Raw genomic sequence first — 18,906 nt, 5'->3', positions numbered from 1 at the left:
TTACACCTAGTGGACTTTGCTTAAAAGCTTCCCTTCCCAGCACAGATGCAGAGGCCCTGGGGAAAGGTACGGAGGAGTTTCCTTTACTTCATGGGAACCCCAAGCTGAGTGCCTCTAAGGCTTTGGGCAGTTGTTCGGCTTAGAAACATAGGGCAAAGTGCAAACTAGAAAAAGGGAAGAAAAAAATGGGTCTCCGCTGTTAATAAACTACAGTACTCTAAAGGAGTGCGTTTAGGAGACTCTAAGTGGTGAAGTTTTTAACTACTTATATTCCTCCAACTGAGACGCCCTCCTGGAAGTTTCACCTCGTTGGCTTCTTTCAGTAGCGCTCTCTCTCTCTCTCTCTCTCTCTCTCTCTCTCTCTCTCTCTCTCTCTCGGGAAAGCTTCCTCGTCTCCCTGGCAACTCAAGCTGCCACCAATTGCAGCCAAGGATTGGCGGTCACGTGGCCTTTGCCCTTTCCCTAGCGGAGACAACATGGCGGCTACGGCGAGCCATTGCTGCGAGATTTGAATTAACACTACTAGTAACTACTGCATCCTTGACGATGGCGTCTCCGGTTTCGTATGGTTCCCGTCAGAGCCCAGATGAGCTCCCTGGAGACCATTCTTCACAAGAAGATGAGGATTGCGATTATGAAGATCGGGTCAACGACTCGGGTTCATATTCCTCAACCAGTAGTGATTATGAGTAAGATTCTTGAAGAGGGACAATTAAGTCCATTCTTTCAATCCAGAGAGTGTACACTTGGGCGGCTGCGGCGGCGGGGGGGGGGGGGGGGGGGGGCCGGCCTGCCAGAGTGTTGGAGTAGTTGGGATTGAGTGTTTGAGGTTCTATAATTAGTGGGATTTATTTGAGCCACGTTCCAATTGTGAGGGACGTGAGCCGAAATGACGTGCCGTTCTTTGCTGTTGTAGGTTTTTTATGATTATCAGATAAGGTTCTCCTCTTTGTGGAGTGTTCTGTAATATTTAACTGTATATCTGTTAGAATGTTCACAAAACTCTTCGTTCCTATGTGAGTGTCTTCTTCTCTGGTGTTATAATCTTTGTGACTTTAGTGGAGGGATACCCTACACGTTTTATAAGTCAACTATTTATTTAGATTTTTTTCCCTGTTATAAAAATGGATATATATAAAAGAACTAAAATCCACTGATAGTCCTCACCATCAAGGACAACCTCTCAGCATTTTGGGGTATTTCTGCTGTATTTTCCTACACGTTCTCATGGTTTTCTGGTTTTCTACTTAATGTCATAACATAATTTTTAAAATACAAAATATCTAAATATTATTTTCCACTTTTTAATCTTTAACAATAATGAAAAAAATATTTTGATTCATAAGACCCAGTGTCTCTTTAATTTTGAAGGAATCTATCCCTTACTGCTATGGATTAAGACCTTTTTGGAAAAGTAAATTAGTGGTAGCTTGAAATAAATGACTAATAGTGAAAAGGTTTAGGTGCCAAAACATCAAGCAATCCCATCATAGACTACCATGCACATTCAGTTTTAGGATGACATTTTAAGTGTATTTAGGAATAAATGGTTACAAGTATTTAATGTGTATTTAGGACTAAAAGTTACTTGGCAATTATTTTCACCTATGGGTATGTAAAAAAAAATTTACCATTATCGTTAAAAGCATAGGGGAAGAACAGTCACTAATGGCTGCTTACCATACTCTAGAGGCTCAATGAGGACAGATTATATTCTTGAAGACTTGAACAGATTTTAGAGGATCAAGTATTTTGTGTAATCTGCTGTGGTCATTTAAAAAATAATTACAAAATTATGGTTATCAAGAGAGGCACTGGAAGGAAATATAGATTATGGGAAACCTTATTTGGTCTTGCTGTGGGAGTCATAGATCTTGTGAGACTCAAGCTCTTGATTTCTCTACATCTTAGAATCACACACATTTAGCCCAGAGGGAATCTGTAATTTGCCCATGGTCACACAGCTAAATCAGTGTAGAGATTTAGGAGGCCTCATTTCGAATGTAGTACCTTGATTTTAATAGAATGAAGACAAATGAGCTAGTCCTCACTTAAATTCCTAGGAAATGAGAAATCTGGAGACCTTGTGTTAGGAAAGCTTGTTAATTCAAAGCATTTTGTAAATCAAAATACATGTGTGTATTTCATATATATATATTTAAATGGTCATTAAGCTTTCTACATTAGTCATTCACTCATCACTCCAGATGTTCCAGTGTCTTTATCCTCCTAATAGTAAAAGTACAGTAAGTCCCTTTTGTAAAATGTTTTGCTGGTCTATGTTTCAAGTCCTATCAAGATTCAGATTTTATGTCTACCCCTTCTTGATGTGTAGGTCATGGGAATTGATTTGCTGATCTGACCAGATAGGCTTCTGTTCTGCTCCTATTTACCTATCTAATCTGCAGAGTCAGCAATGCAGAGGTGATCTTCCCAGTTTGGACAAGATCACTTCTTTTTTTTTTTTTTTAATGTTTATTTATTTTTGAGAGAGAGAGAGAGACAGAGCACAAGCAGGGGAGGGGCAGAGAGAAAGAGGGAGACAACAGAATCCAAAGCAGGCTCCAGGCTCTGAGCTGTCAGCACAGAGCCCAATGCGGAACTCACCTCGCAAACCGCAAGATCATGACTTCAGCCAAAGTCAGACGCCTAACCAACTGAGCGACCTAGGCGTCCCAAGGACAAGATCACTTTTTGATCAAAGGCATTGGGATGCGAACTTAATCTTTCTCATCAAAGCTAAGAGATCCGAATTGCCCATTGTTTTTCATTGCCTACATGGATGATATTGAAGAAGTACTAGGGATGCCTGCGTGGCCCAGTTGGTTAAAGCATCTGACTTCGGTTCAGGTAATGATCTCGCAGTTCCTGAGCTCGAGCCCCGCATCGGTCTCTGAGCTGACAGCTCAGAGCCTGGAGCCTGCTTTGGATTCTGTGTCTCCCTCTCTCTCTGCCCCTTCCCTGCTCACGCTCTATCTCTCTTTCTCTCAAAAATAAATAATAAACATTAAAAATTTTTTTTTCAAAGGAAGTTTATGCTAGTTGTTTATTCATATAAAATATTCTTAACTTTCAGTGTCCTAATAGTTAATTATTGCATATTTTTTCTGGTAATTATTATTTCATACATGCTTTCTAACCAAAAACCAGTTTGAGCTGCATGTGATTGTCAATACAGAATAAGGTGATCATTTTGGGGATAAAATTACTTTAGGGTATGTTCTGGTGAAGTACTTTTAGTAAGTTTGTTTAAGACTTATATAAGAGGACAATTTTAGATTAGAAAACACATTGACAAGTCCCTGGGGATACTTCAGAGATAATACTGGTAGATGAGTTGAGGAAATCAATGACTAGTTTTGGTATTGAAACAATGGAAATCGTACATTTACTTTTAATAATGCCAAGTTCCTTTCCTGTGGTTTTCTTCTCTTTTAACTGTTTTGATCTGTACACACCTATTTTCAGAAATACTACAAATTCTGTTTCCTTCCTTCTTTTCATTTGGCTTATTTGTTTTGTTTCTTAAATTCCACATATGACTGAAATCTTATGGTATCTGTCTTTCCCTGACTTACTTCACTTAGAATAATACTCTCTAGTTCCATCCATGTCATTGGATTTCATTCTTTTTTATGGCTGAGTAATACTATTCCATTGTGGATGTGGATGTGTGTGTATATACCAACTCTTTTTTTCCCCTCAGATCTAGGATTAGGGTTCAGTTTAGGGCTAAAATAAGGGTTAGGGTTAGGGCCAGGGTGAGGTGAGGGTGACCTGTTATCCTGCAGGTCAGAGATCTCTCCAGAGGAATGGCTTTAGAGGTAGGGTTAGGGTTAGGGTTAGTGTTCAGGTTTGGGTTAGAATTAGGTTTAGAGCTAGGGTTAGGATTAGGGTGAGAGTATATGCCTCATACCCTGCAGTTCAGAGACCTCTCCAGAGGTTAGATTTGGTGTTACAGTTAGGATTAGGGTAGAATTTAGGGGTTACTAGTTAGGGGTAGAGTTAGGTTTAGGGTCAGGGTTAAGGTTAGGGTTTAGGTTTGTGGTTGGCATCCTTTGCTGTGGTTTTCCAGTTATTCAACTTTTGAGGCAACATTGGTTAGTACAGTTTGGTCAGAGTTCTCAATTTTATAACCTAGATTTTTGTTTTTTCAAAGTGAATTTTTTGTTGTTGCTAGATTTTTTAAAAGCTTGACTTGTAGAAAGAGGGATAATTTAAAAAGAGAATTTAGCTATACAAAGCTAAGGAACTTCCACTGAAAATAAGAATAACTGGAGAAGAAGGGAAATATGTCCTTTACAGTTTTTTTCTGAGATTTTTTACCATACAATAAACTTCATGTATTTAAAGTGTACAGGAGTGCCTGAGAGGCTCAGTTGGTTGAGTGTCCAACTCTTGACTTCCACTCAGGTCATGATCTGAGTGTCGTGTGATTGAGTCCCCTGTCAGGCTCTGTGCTAAGCATGGAGCCTGCTTTAAGACTCTCTCTCTCTCTCTCTCTCTCTCTTTCTCTCTCTCTCTCTGTCTCTCCCACTCTCCCAGCAGGCTGTGCACTGTCAGTGTAGAACCCATTGTCTCAGTCTCGAACCCAATGTGGGGCTCAGTCTCACAACAGTGAGATCATGACCTGAGCCAACATCAAGAGTCAGATGCTCAACCAGCTGAACCACCCAGGTGCTCCAGAGTTGCCTCTTGTAGCAAGTTTTCTCGTCTTCATCAGAGGTTTCCCAACGTCCTCCATATCTCCAGGATGGAAAATGCTATGTATTCTAAGGGGCAGTGTGGCTAAAGAGAAAGCTAAAGCCTGAATGTGCAAGCATTTCTATGAAATCTTTGTGTAGGTGACCTATTAAAGACATGCTTTTCCTCCTTTTAATCAATTTTTTTTTCCTGAAAATTTTCAAATATGCACAAAAGAAGAAAGAAGTCCTCTATGTGCTTTCCTTTAACATAAAAACTATCTTCCTGGTATTGAGAAGCTTTACGGGCCTTCATTTATTCTGGTTTTTATTTTAAAATTTAAAATAATGGGATAATTGTGTTAGGGTAGTGATACTACTCTGTATGATACTGTAGTGATGGATGATACATGTCATTATTCATTTCCCTAAGCCCATGGAATATACACCACCAAGAATGAACTTTAATGTAAACTGTGGATTTGGGGTAATTATAATGTATGAATATAGGTTTATCCATTGTAACAAATGTATCCCTCTGGTGGGGGATGTTGATAATGGAGGAGGTTGTGCATGTAGGAGGAAGAAAGTATATTGGAAATCTCTGTACTGTTAGCTCAATTTTGCTATGAACTTAAAATGGTTCTTAAAAAAAGAGTATATTAAATCATTTTTCTATAGTACTCAAAAGCTTGGTGGCCTCCCAAATAAATTACATATTTTCTTTTAAAGCTGTTTTAGATCTGTCCCAAGCCTCTCTGATCTCAGTTTTGATGATCTTCCTTCTTTAAAGCTACCTGTATTCTTACTTGTCTTACCTGGGGCTGCTATTTTAAAAAGAGCATAGACTGAGTAGCTTAAATTATTTTTTCAATGTTTATTTATTTTTGAGAGACAGAGAGAGACAGAGTATGAGTAGGGAAGGGGCAGAGAGAGGGAGACACAGAATTCAAAGCAGGCTCCAGGCTCTGTGCTGTCACCACAGAGCCCGACACGGAGCTCAAACCCATGAACCGTGAGATCATGACCTGAGCTGAAATCAGACACTTAACTGACTGAACCACTCAGGTGCCCCTAGGCTGAGTAGATTATAAACAACAGAAATTTATTTCTCACAGTTCTAGAGGCTGGAAATCCTAGATCACTGTTCCAGTACGGTCAGGTTCTGGTGAGAACCCTCCTCCAAGTTGTGGGTTGATGACTTCTATTTGTACCCCCACATGGCAAAGAGCAGAGGGAATGAACAAGCTTTCTCAAGACTCTTAGGAGGGCATACCCCATTCACAAGGCTCCATCCTCATGGCTTCATCTAATCCTCATTACTTCCCAAAGGTCCCATCTCTATACCATCACACTGAGTGGTGGGGTTTCAACATATATATTTTGAGGGGACACAGACATTCAGTACATAACATTACTACACGGAAATATACACCCTCTCTCATACATATTGTATACTTTCACACCTACACTTTTACCTACTTTGTTTTCTCTGAAAGACCTTTGCTTCCTATCTTGTCAAAATCATTCAGTGTCCCACTTAAGTGCTACCTTCTCCTACAGCCTTTTTTGATACCTCTTAGACTTAATTTCTCCAAACTTGACTTTCTTATAGCAGTTTTTGTTCCTCTGTTTTGGCACTTGCATTTAAGCTAGGTGATGAGCCTTCTGTCTGTCTGACATCTTTAAAAGTACAAAAATGCCCTATCAAAAAATGTTTGTGTTGGTCTATGATTTCAGGGTCAGATCTTATCTCTAAACTTAGTGATATGTAACATGCTCCATTAAGCTGAAAGAGTTGGAGGTAGGGAATGTGGTCCTGGGAACAGGGTCATTAGCATAGTTCCAATGGAGATGTGTTCATGATGTAAAAATTTATTTCGTGCAGTGAGTACACAGTGACTAGTTTACTGATTGATCCCCTCCTTTTCTCTAATATGCTTTACGTTTGTAAATGGTGACCGTGGCTAGGCTAGAAAGAATACCAGCCCATCCCAGGTTCCCCACCCCTCAAGCTGCTATGACAGATTTTAACCATTAAAATTATGGCTTTCTTTTAGAAAACAATCAAAAGACTTCATAGGTGAAAATTAGATATTGCTGGTAGGCAGAGCACAGAAAAGCATGGATAGACCAGTACTGAACAAACACCAGAGAGAAACGGTATTCATTTGTCATGATGTTTTTATTGTGTGTGGTTTTTCTCTGTCCCTAGAATTGTCCTGCTGTGCATATTAGCACCATGTAACTATGTGTGTTGGCCACTTTGGTGTGCTTTTGACTACTAAAAAGGAAAAAAAAAAAAATTCTGTAACAGGTTTGGAGTAGTAGCAAAAGTCTGTTTTCCTTCAGGAAATGAACCAGTAGGTTTGATTATTCATAACTTTTCTTGTGATGGCTAAGAAAATTCTAATATTACCAATTGATGAAAAATACTGACAATATAAAGACCTGAGAGATTCAATAATTTAGAAGAAAAAAATTAGTATTAGTATAGAATTCTTGAATATGAATTGAGAAACTTATTTGCATTATCTGAAGTTCATTTTCTTTAATATAGTTATGTTACAGTTTATGTAAGTGAACTTGCTTATTTGCAAATTAGCAAGTCTGTCTTTGGGAAGAAGGATTCTACTCATGTTTACTACATCCGAGCCTTGAAAACCAATTAAAGTGTTCTCAAACTTTGTGAGCAGACTGAATATACGGTTATTTCTGTTTAGAAAACAAGTAGAATAAACAAAGTAATCTCACTGAAAGACACTTACACAATGACAACTTTGCAGCTTGTACCATAGGATCTCAGAAAAGAGATTAAAGCATTCTTATATTATAAAAATCTGAATTAAAGCAGCTAGAGTTAATGCCTTTTTAAAAATAAACATTTTTTTTTGGAATACATTTAAATTTTCAGAAAAGTTGCAAACATAGTACAGAGTTCCCATATATCCTTCACCCAGTTTCCCCTGATGTTAACATCTTACACAACTATGGTATATTTGCCAAAACTAAGAAATTAATTAACATTAGTACGGTACTGTTAAATAAACTCCAGACTTTATTTGGATTTCACCATTTCTCTACTTAGGTCCTTTTTCTGTTCTAGGATCTAATCCAGGGTAGCATATTGCATTTAGTTATTAAGTGTCCCTAGTTTCTTTTGGTCTGTGACAGTTTCTTAGTTGTTCCTTGTTTTTCATAACCTGGATCACTTGGTTAAGGTAATGTCCGCAAGGTTTCATCACTGTGAAGTTACTATTTCTCACTTTCCATACTCTCTTCTTTGGAAGCATGTCACTAAGTCCTGTTCACGTTAAAGGGGAGGAAAGATTAAGCTCCATCTCCTGGAGTAGGGAGTATAAACATATAACAATAATTTCTTTAATTTTGTTATGAATAATAGTTGCAGTGAAAGGTTGGGTTTTCCTTGTAGTTGTTTTTAATATACCCTCTCCTGTTAGAACTAGTTTGGAGTACAGTCTTTACAACTCTGTTAAGCTTTCTAGCCCTTAATCAGTTATGCTCTTGATGCATCTAAATAGGAATTAATCATTCAGAGTAGGAATAAGGAGCTTTCCAGGAATACTGAACTATGGGAGCCACAGAGGCAGCGTCTTGCTTTTTATGCCAACAGCACTTAGGCTGGAACCCAGCAAGTAGAGATCACTGGAGACATCTTCATTTATTGCAAGGGGTTGGAAGAGTGCAGAAGTATGAGTGCTGTATCTAATAAAGTTGTAAGTTTCTCTACATTTTTGACTCTGCCAAGCAAGAGGAAAGGAACTAACATTTTTTAATTTACTGTTAGTAACAGCCATGTGAAGTTGCTATAATCTGTTTTCTAGAAGAGATGAGGTAAAGCTTAGAAAAGTAAAAATGTCAATAGAACAGAATTTGAATCCAGGTCTTTGTGACTTCTCAGTTCATTTTCTTTTTACTATACATGTTGCCTTCTGTTTTCAGAGTCTCATACATTCATTTCCTTGTCTTTATTCCTGTTCCACTTATCTCTCTTCTTTTAATTTCTTCTTCCTCTTAAAGTGAAGTATTATTTAAATTTAGAGGTGAGGAAAAAGGATCTCATTCATTGCTGGTGGAAATGTGAATTGATATGGTCTTTGGGTAAAAACATATAAGTATAAATATAAGTATAAGCATAAATATAAATATAAATAATATAAATATAAATATAAATATGTGGTTGCTGTATCATCATCCATAAGAGCAAAACAAAAACTGAACACAAAGCTAATCAGGAGGTGAATGACCAGAAGTGCTACATCCTTGATAGGGTTTAATGCAGCCATTAGGGGTTTCTAAACTGTAGTGTTCAGTGATAAATGATAAAGGTATGTATGTATATATACATATACATATGTATGCACACTTTTGAAAAATGTATGCAATTGCAATCATATATAAAGAGTATATAATAATTCTGGTTTTTTCAAAAACAATGACAGAATAATCCTCTTTATGTTTTTATATGATTTTATGATTTTAAGAACATGGGTATCGTGGATGTATTGTTTATGTCAGTAAAAAGTAGGTAGGGAAGATAACATGTATTATAGTTATGGTCACATTTATATAAAATGAGTCTGTGCATATGTATGTATAAAAAGATGCATGAAAATAAAGTCACCAACTAGAAATCTAGTCGACATTAATTCCTTCCTTCTCTCATCATCTCATGTAAACAGTCTCAAAGTCCAGTGATTTTTAAGCATTTCTCAAATGTTTTTCTTACTTTCCATGTTTTCTGCCATTGCTTTAGGTACCGTCTTGGCCTGGACTACTAAAACAGCTCCCTAACCATTCTCTTGACTTGAGTCTTATCTACCTAAATTCTTCTTCCATTCTCTTGTCAAAGTAGATCTATCCAGGGATATCTGACACCTAAATCTCTACCTAAAACTCTTCATTGATGCCCTCTTACTTATGCTACAAAATCCAAACCCCTTGCCATGGTCTAAAAGGTGTTGCAAAATGAGGACTTGACTACTTTTCCTGTCACGCCCCACCTTTGGCAACCATTGACTAGCTTTGTTTTGTTTTGTGTACAAGATTTTACTAAAATTCTGGTTAGTTAATATACAGTATACGTAATAGTAGTTTCAGGAGTAGAATTTAGTGATTCATCACTTACATACAACACCCAGTGCTCATCACAAGTTCCCTCCTTAATACCCATCACCAATTTAGCCCACTCCCCACCCACCTTTCCTCCAGCAACCTTCAGTTTGTTCTCTATAGTTAAGAGTCTGTTTTATGATTTCCCTCTCTCTTCCTTTCCCTCTGTGTTTGTCTGTTTTGTTTCTTAAATTCCACATATGAGTGAAATCATATGGTATTTGTCTTTTTCTGACTGATTTATTTTGCTGGGCATAATACCTAGCTCCATCCACATCATTGCAAATGGCAAGATTTCATTCTTTTTGATGGCTGAGTAATATTCCATTATATATATATATATATATATATATATATATACACACACACACACACACATATAAATGTATATGTGTATATATATATATATATATATATATACACACACACACACATATACATACATATACACCACATCTTTATCCACTTATTGGTTGATGGACATTTGGACTCTACATAATTTGGCTATTGTTGATAATGCTGCTATAAACATTGGGGTGCATATATCCCTTCAAATCTGCATTTTTGTATCCTTTGGGTTAATACCTAGTAGTGCAGTTGCTGGATTGTAGGGTAATTCTGTTTTTAACTTGAGGAACCTCCATACTGTTTTCCAGAGTGGATGTACCAATTTGCATCCACCAACCGTGTAAGAGGGTTCCCCTTTCTCCATATCCTCGCCAACATCTGTTATTTTCCTGTGTTGTTAATGTTAGCCATTCTAACAGGTGTGAAGAATATCTCATTGTAGTTTTGATTTGTATTTCCCTGATGATGAGTGATATCAAGCATCTTTTCATGTGTCTGTTGGTCATCTGTATGTCTTCCTTGGAAAAATGTCTATTCATGTCTTCTGCCCACTTTTAACTGGATTATTTGTTTTTTGGGTGTTGAGTTTGGTTAAGTTCTTTATAGATTTTGGATACTAACCTTTTACCTGATATGTCACTTACAAATATCTTCTCCCATTCAGAAAGGTGCCTTTTAGTTTTGTTGATTGTTTCCTTTGCTGTAAAGATTTTTTATCTTGATGAAGTCTCAATAGTTCATTTTTGCTTTTGTTTCCCTTGCCTCAGGAGAAAGTTGTTACGACACAGATCAAAGAGGTTGCTGCCTGTGTTCTCCTTTAGGATTTTGATGGTTTCCTGTCTCACTTTGAGGTCTTTCAACCATTTTAAATTTATTTTTATGTATAGTGTGAGAAAGTGGTCTGGTTTCATTCTTTTCCATGTTGCCGTCCAGTTATTCCAACACCATTTGTTGGAGAGGCTGTCTTTTTTCCATTGGATATTCTTTACTGCTTTGTCAAAAATTAGTTGACTGTATAATAGTGGGTCCATTTCTGGGTTCTCTGTTCTGTTCCATTAATCTCTGTGTCTGTTTTTATGCCAGTACCATACTGTCTTGATCACTACAGCTTTGTAATAAATCTTGAAGTCTGGAATTGTGGTGCCTCCCCCTTTGCTTTTCTTTTTCAAGATTGCTTTGACTATTCGGGTAGTCTTGTGGTTCCATACAAATTTTAGGATTGTTTATTGTAGTTCTGTGAAAAATGCTGGTGGTATTTTGATAGGAATTGCATTATAGATTGCTTTGGGTAGTGCAGACATTTTAACAATATTTGTTCTTCCAATCCATGATCATGGAGTGTTTTTCCATTTCTTTGTGTCTTCTTCAATTTCTTTCATAAGCTTTCTATAGTTTTCAGCATACAGATCTCTTATCTCTTTGGTTAGGTTTATTCCTAGGTATCTTATGGTTTTTGGTGCAGTTGTAAATAGAATCAATTCCTTGATTTCTCTTTTTGCTATTTCATTTGGTGTATAGAAATGCAAAAGATTTCTGTACAGTGGTTTTGTATCCTATGACTTTACTGTAATCAGTTCTAGCAATTTTTGGTGGTCTTTCAGGTTTTCTACATAGAGTATCATGTTGTCTACAAATAGTGAAAGTTTGACTTCTTCGCTGATTTGGATGCGTTTTATTTCTTTTTGTTGTCTGATTACTGAGGCTATAACTTCCACTACATTGTCAAATAACAATGGTGAGAGTGGGCATTCCCCTGTTTTGTCCCTGACTGTAGAGGGAAAGCTCTCAGTTTTTCCCCATTGAGGATGATATTAGCGTGGGTTTTTAATATAAGGCCTTTATGATGCTGAGGTATGTTCCCTCTATCCTTACTTTGGCAACCATCAACAAGCTTTAGTTGTCCACATAGGCCATGGAGACTGTCCCTCAAGGCTTCTGCTTATGCTGTTACTTCTGCTTGGAATTCTCTTTTCCTCTTCCCCTTAACCCCCACCATACCTCCTCCCAGCAACTTACTCTTTTAGGACTTTACTTCTGTGTTTCCTCTGCTAGAAATTCTCCCCAACCTCACCCTCCTTCCCAGGCTAAACTAGGTGACCTCTATCTTGCATCTACCTCATGTATTGTTGTGAATTCTTTCTCACTTCTTCTTCCCCACAAGACAAGGGAAGGAACTGATGTTTTAATCATTATAATTCTAGTACTTTACAAGCGCCTGGCACTGTTAATTTGCTCATGATGAAATGCCCTGTGCCCCCTGTCCCCCACCTAAAAAGGTCTTTAAGTTATAGCCTAAAAATGGTTTCACATTCAAATTTTAGAGATTAAGATGAAACATCTTCATGTTTAGCATAGGGAGAAAAATATTTCTTTGGGGTCACATGTTCTAATACAAATAACATACCAAATTAAAAGAGTGAGATTATAAAGCAAGTAATTTCATTCATTTTTTTAAATTGATACATATCTTCATAAGTAATTGTATATAATCATGATATGTACATTGTGCCATTTTAAATTATGATACATGGTTATCTAAGTTTTTTATGATTGGAGACATCTGTTTAGAATCTTCAGAGTAGAATTGCAGAGTTATTAAATACTAATTTCTGTGGATGCAGATAGATGTGGTTAAACCAACTGATAAATGGTTAATACCTGGTGCTAAGTGGTGCCAAAATGATGCCACACATTTGATATTTGGGACTAGTTATGCCTTTTTTTAGCCGTTAGTATATAGTTGAAAATTATGTATTAATGACCAACCACAAACGAGATCAGTGGTTAGTTTCAGAGTTGCGTAATAGAAGAGTACATTTTTAGGAGGTTAATTTTCATAGTTTTTAGAGAGATAGCTAACTTTCAAAAGAACCAGAGTTGCTAATAAACACTGCAGAAACAGAAATGTCTGTTTGATGGAATGATTAGAACACAAATTATACCCTTTTACATCAGGATATTACAGCTGATGTTTCGGAAAGACTCTCTTTACATATTATATTTTTCACTGTAACCAGTTTTGCTTTTAAAAATAGCAGTTTGAAAGGTAGGGTGTTCGTAACATTGAACAGGCAGGGTAGAGTTCGTGATTAGGTTTGTTACCTTAAGATGAGCATTTTGTTTTTTAACGCTGTTTCAGTCATTTTAATAGCAATACTTTTGCTTTTTTCGGTGGCCTACTTCCCAGTTAAAAGGTTTTTTGTTTTTAAGCAATCACGTGACAAATTATGTAATATGTGGTTTACTTTTCTTACTACAATTATTCACAAAAAGGAGTTTTACAGAAATTATAAGTTATGGAAGCAATCGTTACTGTGATTATAAACTGGTCATTTTGAGCAAGGATTTTATGGTGAGGTGAATGTTTCTTTTTTTGGAAGTTTAATGTATAAACAAATCTTATTAATAGTGGTAGGCTTTAGCTTTCATTTAACATGACAGCCACGATGAATTATTTCTGTGCAAATACGATGTTTTTGTGTCCAGTTTCCAAATGGCTTATGTCTGGATATAATTGCATAATCAACTATTAATGTAAATTATTATCCAGTGAAATGTCTAAAGTGAACAATAACCATACAGAGGCTGAATTAAAATAATAATAAAAAATACCCTTAGATTCTAGAAGGAGGCCATTTCCTTTTTATTTGTTTTTTTTTTTTTTTTCTATCACTGGTGCCTTTTTGATCCCTGTCCTCCAACCCCACTTCTTCAAGACTCTACAAAAAGCATCCTAGGAAATAATGTTGATGTTTACAATAAATTAGAAATAGCAAGGAGACTTTGAAAGAATCAAAGAATTTTCACCACCTCCCACCTCTCTGTACCACCTGTGCCCAAAAGACGTAGCTATTTTTCTTATGTTGGCTGCTATTCATATTATCTTTTCTCTTTTTCATAGTGATGTTGAACCTGAGTGGCTGGACAGTGTGCGGAAAAATGGAGAATTATTTTATTTGGAATTGAGTGAGGATGAAGAAGAAAGCCTTCTTCCTGAGACTCCTACTGTGAACCATGTCAGGTTTAGTGAAAATGAGATTATAATTGAAGAGGATGATTACAAAGAAGGAAAAAAGTATGAACCTAAACTCAAGCGGTTTACGAAAATTTTAAAAAGTAAAAGCCTTTTACCCAAGCGCTACAATAAAAAAAATAGCAATGACAATGAACCAGTGTCCATTCTAAAGCATCAGTCCAACCAGAAAACAGGAGTGGTTGTCCAACAGCGATACAAAGACGTGAATATTTATGTAAACCCCAAAAAGTTAACTGTGACCAAAGCCAAAGAGCAGCTGAAGCTTCTGGAAGTACTGGTTGGGATTATTCATCAGACCAAGTGGAGCTGGAAAAAAACTGGAAAACAGGGCAGTGGAGAGAGACTTGTGGTCCATGGCCTGTTGCCAGGAGGATCTGCTATGAAGAGTGGTCAGATATTAATTGGTAAGTGCTGTTGGTGAACATCTGTTCTTGTTTGCAGAGATTCATGATTAGTAATGCCTTTTGAGACATGTGATCAAAACAGAATTATATCCAAAGTCTCAACAGATTAAGGACTGCTTGATGATATTTGGGACAGTAGTGAAATTGTTTAAGCATTGGTATACTGCAAGGCATAGTGTTCTTTAAATAAGTACTTTGGTGAGTTGAATGTGTGTGTGCCTTGTTTAGGCCAAGGAATAGCTTAACTAATTTTTGAGTTTTGAATTATATAATTTTATTTCATCTTGGTTATATTTCCTGACAAGAAAAAGAAAATAAGTTGATTTTACAGTGATAATTTAGATTTGAATGACCTATACCCAATAGCATAAAATAATATGTAATTTATGAATAAAAATACTTTTAAATTGTATGTTTGCACTTGAGTACACTAAGTTCTTGGAGTGGTTTTAAATTGTTTCATTTGGCATATTTAGCCACAGTGATGTTATACGTAAGTTTCCTTTCAAGGGTGCTTGTCATAAAATATCTCATCAATTTCAAGGGAAAAAAATAAATCCCGAAGTTATTCTGAATATATATTAAAGTGAGCATTTTGTGTTGCTAATACATTTTTAGCTGTTGGATATAATGGTTGCATCAGTAGCAACTTTATTACTTAGGGAAAGCTATATTAGTCAGATGTGAGAATATATTCTTAATGAAACTTAAAAATTATTAATAAATCTAAAAGCTGACAGTCTTTTAGGTTGACTCAGCCTATAAGATTTAGATAAAGGAACTTTTATAGATACTTTAGAAACATGTTTTTAAAATATTAAAAAAAAATTTTAATGTTTATTTTTGAGAGAGACAGACAGAGACAGAGAGAGAGAGAGAGAAACAGCACAAGTAGGGGAGGAGCAAAAAAAGAGGGAGACACAGAATCCGAAGCAGGCTCCAGGCTCCAAGCTGTCAGCTCAGAGGCCGATGCGGGATTTGAACCCACGAGCCACGAGATCATGACCTGAACTGAAGTAGGACGCTTAACTGACTGAGCCACCCAGGCGCACCTAAAAAATATTTCTTTAAGTCTGAGTTGCATTTGTTTGTTCATTGATTCATTAAATTTTTGAGCATCTGCTAAGTGTCAGGAATACAAAGATTACTCTAATGATCTAGTTACTCCTCTTAGGAAGCTCATACTATGGTGGAAGAGATGAGTCAGAAACAGGCAGACAGTTTCACATAGTATGATAAGTGCCATCATGGGGGTTTACGAGGATGAATCATGTAGGATGAGCATCTGTGCAGTGTGTGTTCCAAATGGTTGCAACAAGATCTCCACGTTCTCATCTTACAAAGTAATGTTGATACTCCTCCCATGGAGAGTTACAGTGTTTGTGTCACCGCCTATACCCCCTGGCGCCTGTCATGGGCCTGTGACTACAGCTTAAATAGTATTATGTGATTTCAGAGGTAGGATCATAAAAGGTGATGCAGCCTCTGCCTTGTATTCTTGGAATCTAGTTGCCATTCTGTACAGGAGCAAGGCCGGTGTACATAAAGAGGCCATGAGTAGTACTCTGGCTGAGGCCTCAGCCACCCTGCAACATCAGCTACCACACATGAGTGAAGAAGTCTTCTGGATGACTCCAGCTCCAGCTGGCTGCAACTTTGTGAGGAACCCTGAGTGAGACCCTTGGCTAGTCAACCCCAGAACCAGGAAAGATAATAAATGGTGGTTGTTGTTTTAAACAACTTAGTTTTGGGGTCATTCATTATGCAGCAACGGATAGCTGGAAAAGAAGCTAATGCATGCTTACATTCTCTCAGGTCCTCAGCTTTCTTTTTTGTAAAATATGTCTAAGTTTTATTCTTTTCATTCTATCAGAGGAGGCCAGGATTCATGCTTATGAAATCCTGCTTGGTCGTTGCCAACCACCGTAATTCTAGGTACCACGTGATGGGAAACTCCAGCTAATGTACTGTCTGTATTTATCTGGGGCCTCTGCTCGGGACCTACTTGGACTGATTTATAGACAAATCTCTAAAATTCTTTTTACTCATCCCTCTTGAAACCTAGTAGAGAGGTGGTTAGGTCAGTGAGCATGCACTTCCATGTTTTCTTTCCCCTGATCTTCACTCCTAATACCTAGGCCTTACCTCTAGGCCTGATCTTTCTGCACCAACTGTATGGGAAGAAAGAGAATGAACTATAGAGAGGAAGAAACTACTAGGTAGTCCTGTTGTTAATCTTTAAAATAATTAAAGATACCCAGGATGCTGGTAGTGTACTTTCTGACCTGAATGTGGTTACATGGATGTGTTCAGTTTTTGATCATTTATTGTTGTAACACTACAATTTGTGCACTTTTCTGCATGTGTATTGAATAACAATAAAAAGTTATAAAAATGAGGTTCATGATTTCATTTCCATAATGGAAGCATTTATGACTTACTAATAGGTTAAAAAATTGTCAGAATAAAATGATTATTTCATCTTTGGTGCATAGCAAAACACTTGGTTGATAAATAAGCCCTCAAAAACATTTACTGAATAAATGCATAAACTGTAAAAAATATGTGTAAGGAAAACAATTAGATGTAAATAGAAATACAGCAAAATGCTAATAGTGTTGGGTTAGTGTGGATACATTATGGTTGATTTGTTTCTCTATTTTTTCAGATTTTTAATTTTATGATTATGTTATATATTTTTAAAGTTACAAAAAAAATAAAGTTGATACTTTGGGAATAAATAATGGACTATTTTAATGTCATGGTCAGTTTGATAATTCCACAAAATGGAATTTCTCATTTGTTTCTTTCATACTTTGATTTCACACTGAAGTCTGTGGGTGAGCTCTGAGGTAACCCTATAGCCAGGAGGATCATGAAAACTTTGTCCTGGTAACGCAGTTTGCTGGGGTGACTTCTGCTATTGTCTAGCTGGAGGATGACCCTCCTTTGCCTAAAGTCCATTAGCCAAGACAGTGAGACTGGTGACTCTTTTCATTCTGTCCTTTCAAGACAGCAGAACTCTATTCTATTCTGATTCTTCTGTACCTGGATTTGGGGGATTTTGCTGCATTTTTCAGTGCCATTTTTGCTCTTCTTACTACCGACTTGCATCTTTATTTTTTATTTTTATTTCTGAGTTTTTCTTAAAGTTTGACAGCTGATTGCTTCTTGACTACCAGTACCAGCCTCCATCCCCAGACCAAAGCAAATCCTCTTTTTGCCTACACCCTAGAAACTGCATGTCACCTTGGTGACTTTTTCTTCTTCAAGATGACCCATTTCTGTTTAACTAGGTGTTTTTTTAAGGATTAGGAAGAATAGGGTTAGAGAAATCACACATTAATATTCTAGACACATACACCCCAGCAGATTGTTTCAGTTCAACAATAACACAAAGTTTTTATTTTTTTATTTCAAAGATTTTATTTTTAAATAATCTCTCTACCCAATATGGGACTCAAACTTACAACCCCGAGGAGTACCTAGGTGGCTCAGTTGGTTAGGTGTCCCAACATCGGCTCAGGTCATGATTTCACAAATCGTGAGTTTGAGCCCCGCTTCAGGCTCTGTGCTGAAAGCTCAGAGCCTGGAGCCTGCTTCTGATGTTCTGATTCTGTGTCTCCCTCTGTCTCTGCCCCTCCCCCACTCATGCTCAGTCTCTCTCTCTCTCTCTCTCTCTCTCTCTCTGTCAAAAATAAATAAACATTGAAAAAAAATTAAAAAAAAAAACCTTACAACCCCAAGATCAAAGGTCGCATGCTGTACTGACTGAACCAATCAGTATCCCTAAAATTTTTATTTTAAGCTCTTATTATGTAACTTCTAATGTTCTCACCTGTGATCACTGAATAGCTTTTTTTGTATGACATATTGTGCTATTTCTCTTTTAAATTTTTTGAAGTTTTCTTTTTTGCTTTTTAAAAATCTTTTTGAGGTATAACATACATTCATAAGATGGACAAATCTTAAGTGTACATTCAGCAAATTTTGTCATATGTATGTACCTGTGTAACTGCCACCCAGATCAAGATATAGAACATTTCCAGTACCCAGAAGTCTCCATGGTGCCTCCTCCCAGTTAATACCCTCTCCCAAAGGTAATCTGAAAGTCAAGTTTTCTATCAATAGAGTTGATTTTACCTCCTCCTCTTTTCTTATTGTTTTATTTTGCCTCTTCTTGAACTTCATATAAATAGAAATATATGGTGTGCATTCCCATGTGTTTATTTTCTTTATTATAATCTGTGAGAAATATCCAAGTTGTTGCTATATAGTATTCCATTGGAATGTACACTATTAT

General features: G+C 36.8%; 1 protein-coding gene across 2 annotated transcripts in view; it reads left to right on the top strand.

Annotated features, from left to right (window-relative positions):
- The first annotated feature begins 461 nt into the window (after positions 1-461).
- INTU (inturned planar cell polarity protein) overlaps positions 462-18,906 on the top strand; it is a 90,521-nt gene continuing 72,076 nt past the window's right edge. For both annotated transcript variants that reach the window (XM_045055888.1, XM_045055887.1), the window contains exons 1-2: positions 462-689; positions 14,065-14,603. In XM_045055888.1, the coding sequence (XP_044911823.1) occupies positions 547-689; positions 14,065-14,603 (682 nt within the window). In that variant the 5' untranslated portion in view covers positions 462-546. The remainder of the gene's footprint in view (positions 690-14,064; positions 14,604-18,906) is intronic.

The sequence above is a fragment of the Felis catus genome, chromosome B1, assembly GCF_018350175.1.
Source record: "Felis catus isolate Fca126 chromosome B1, F.catus_Fca126_mat1.0, whole genome shotgun sequence".
In the NCBI taxonomy this organism is placed as follows: domain Eukaryota; kingdom Metazoa; phylum Chordata; class Mammalia; order Carnivora; family Felidae; genus Felis; species Felis catus.
The sequence above is the reverse complement of the archived record's forward strand: the minus strand, read 5'-3'. Positions and strand labels throughout refer to the sequence as shown.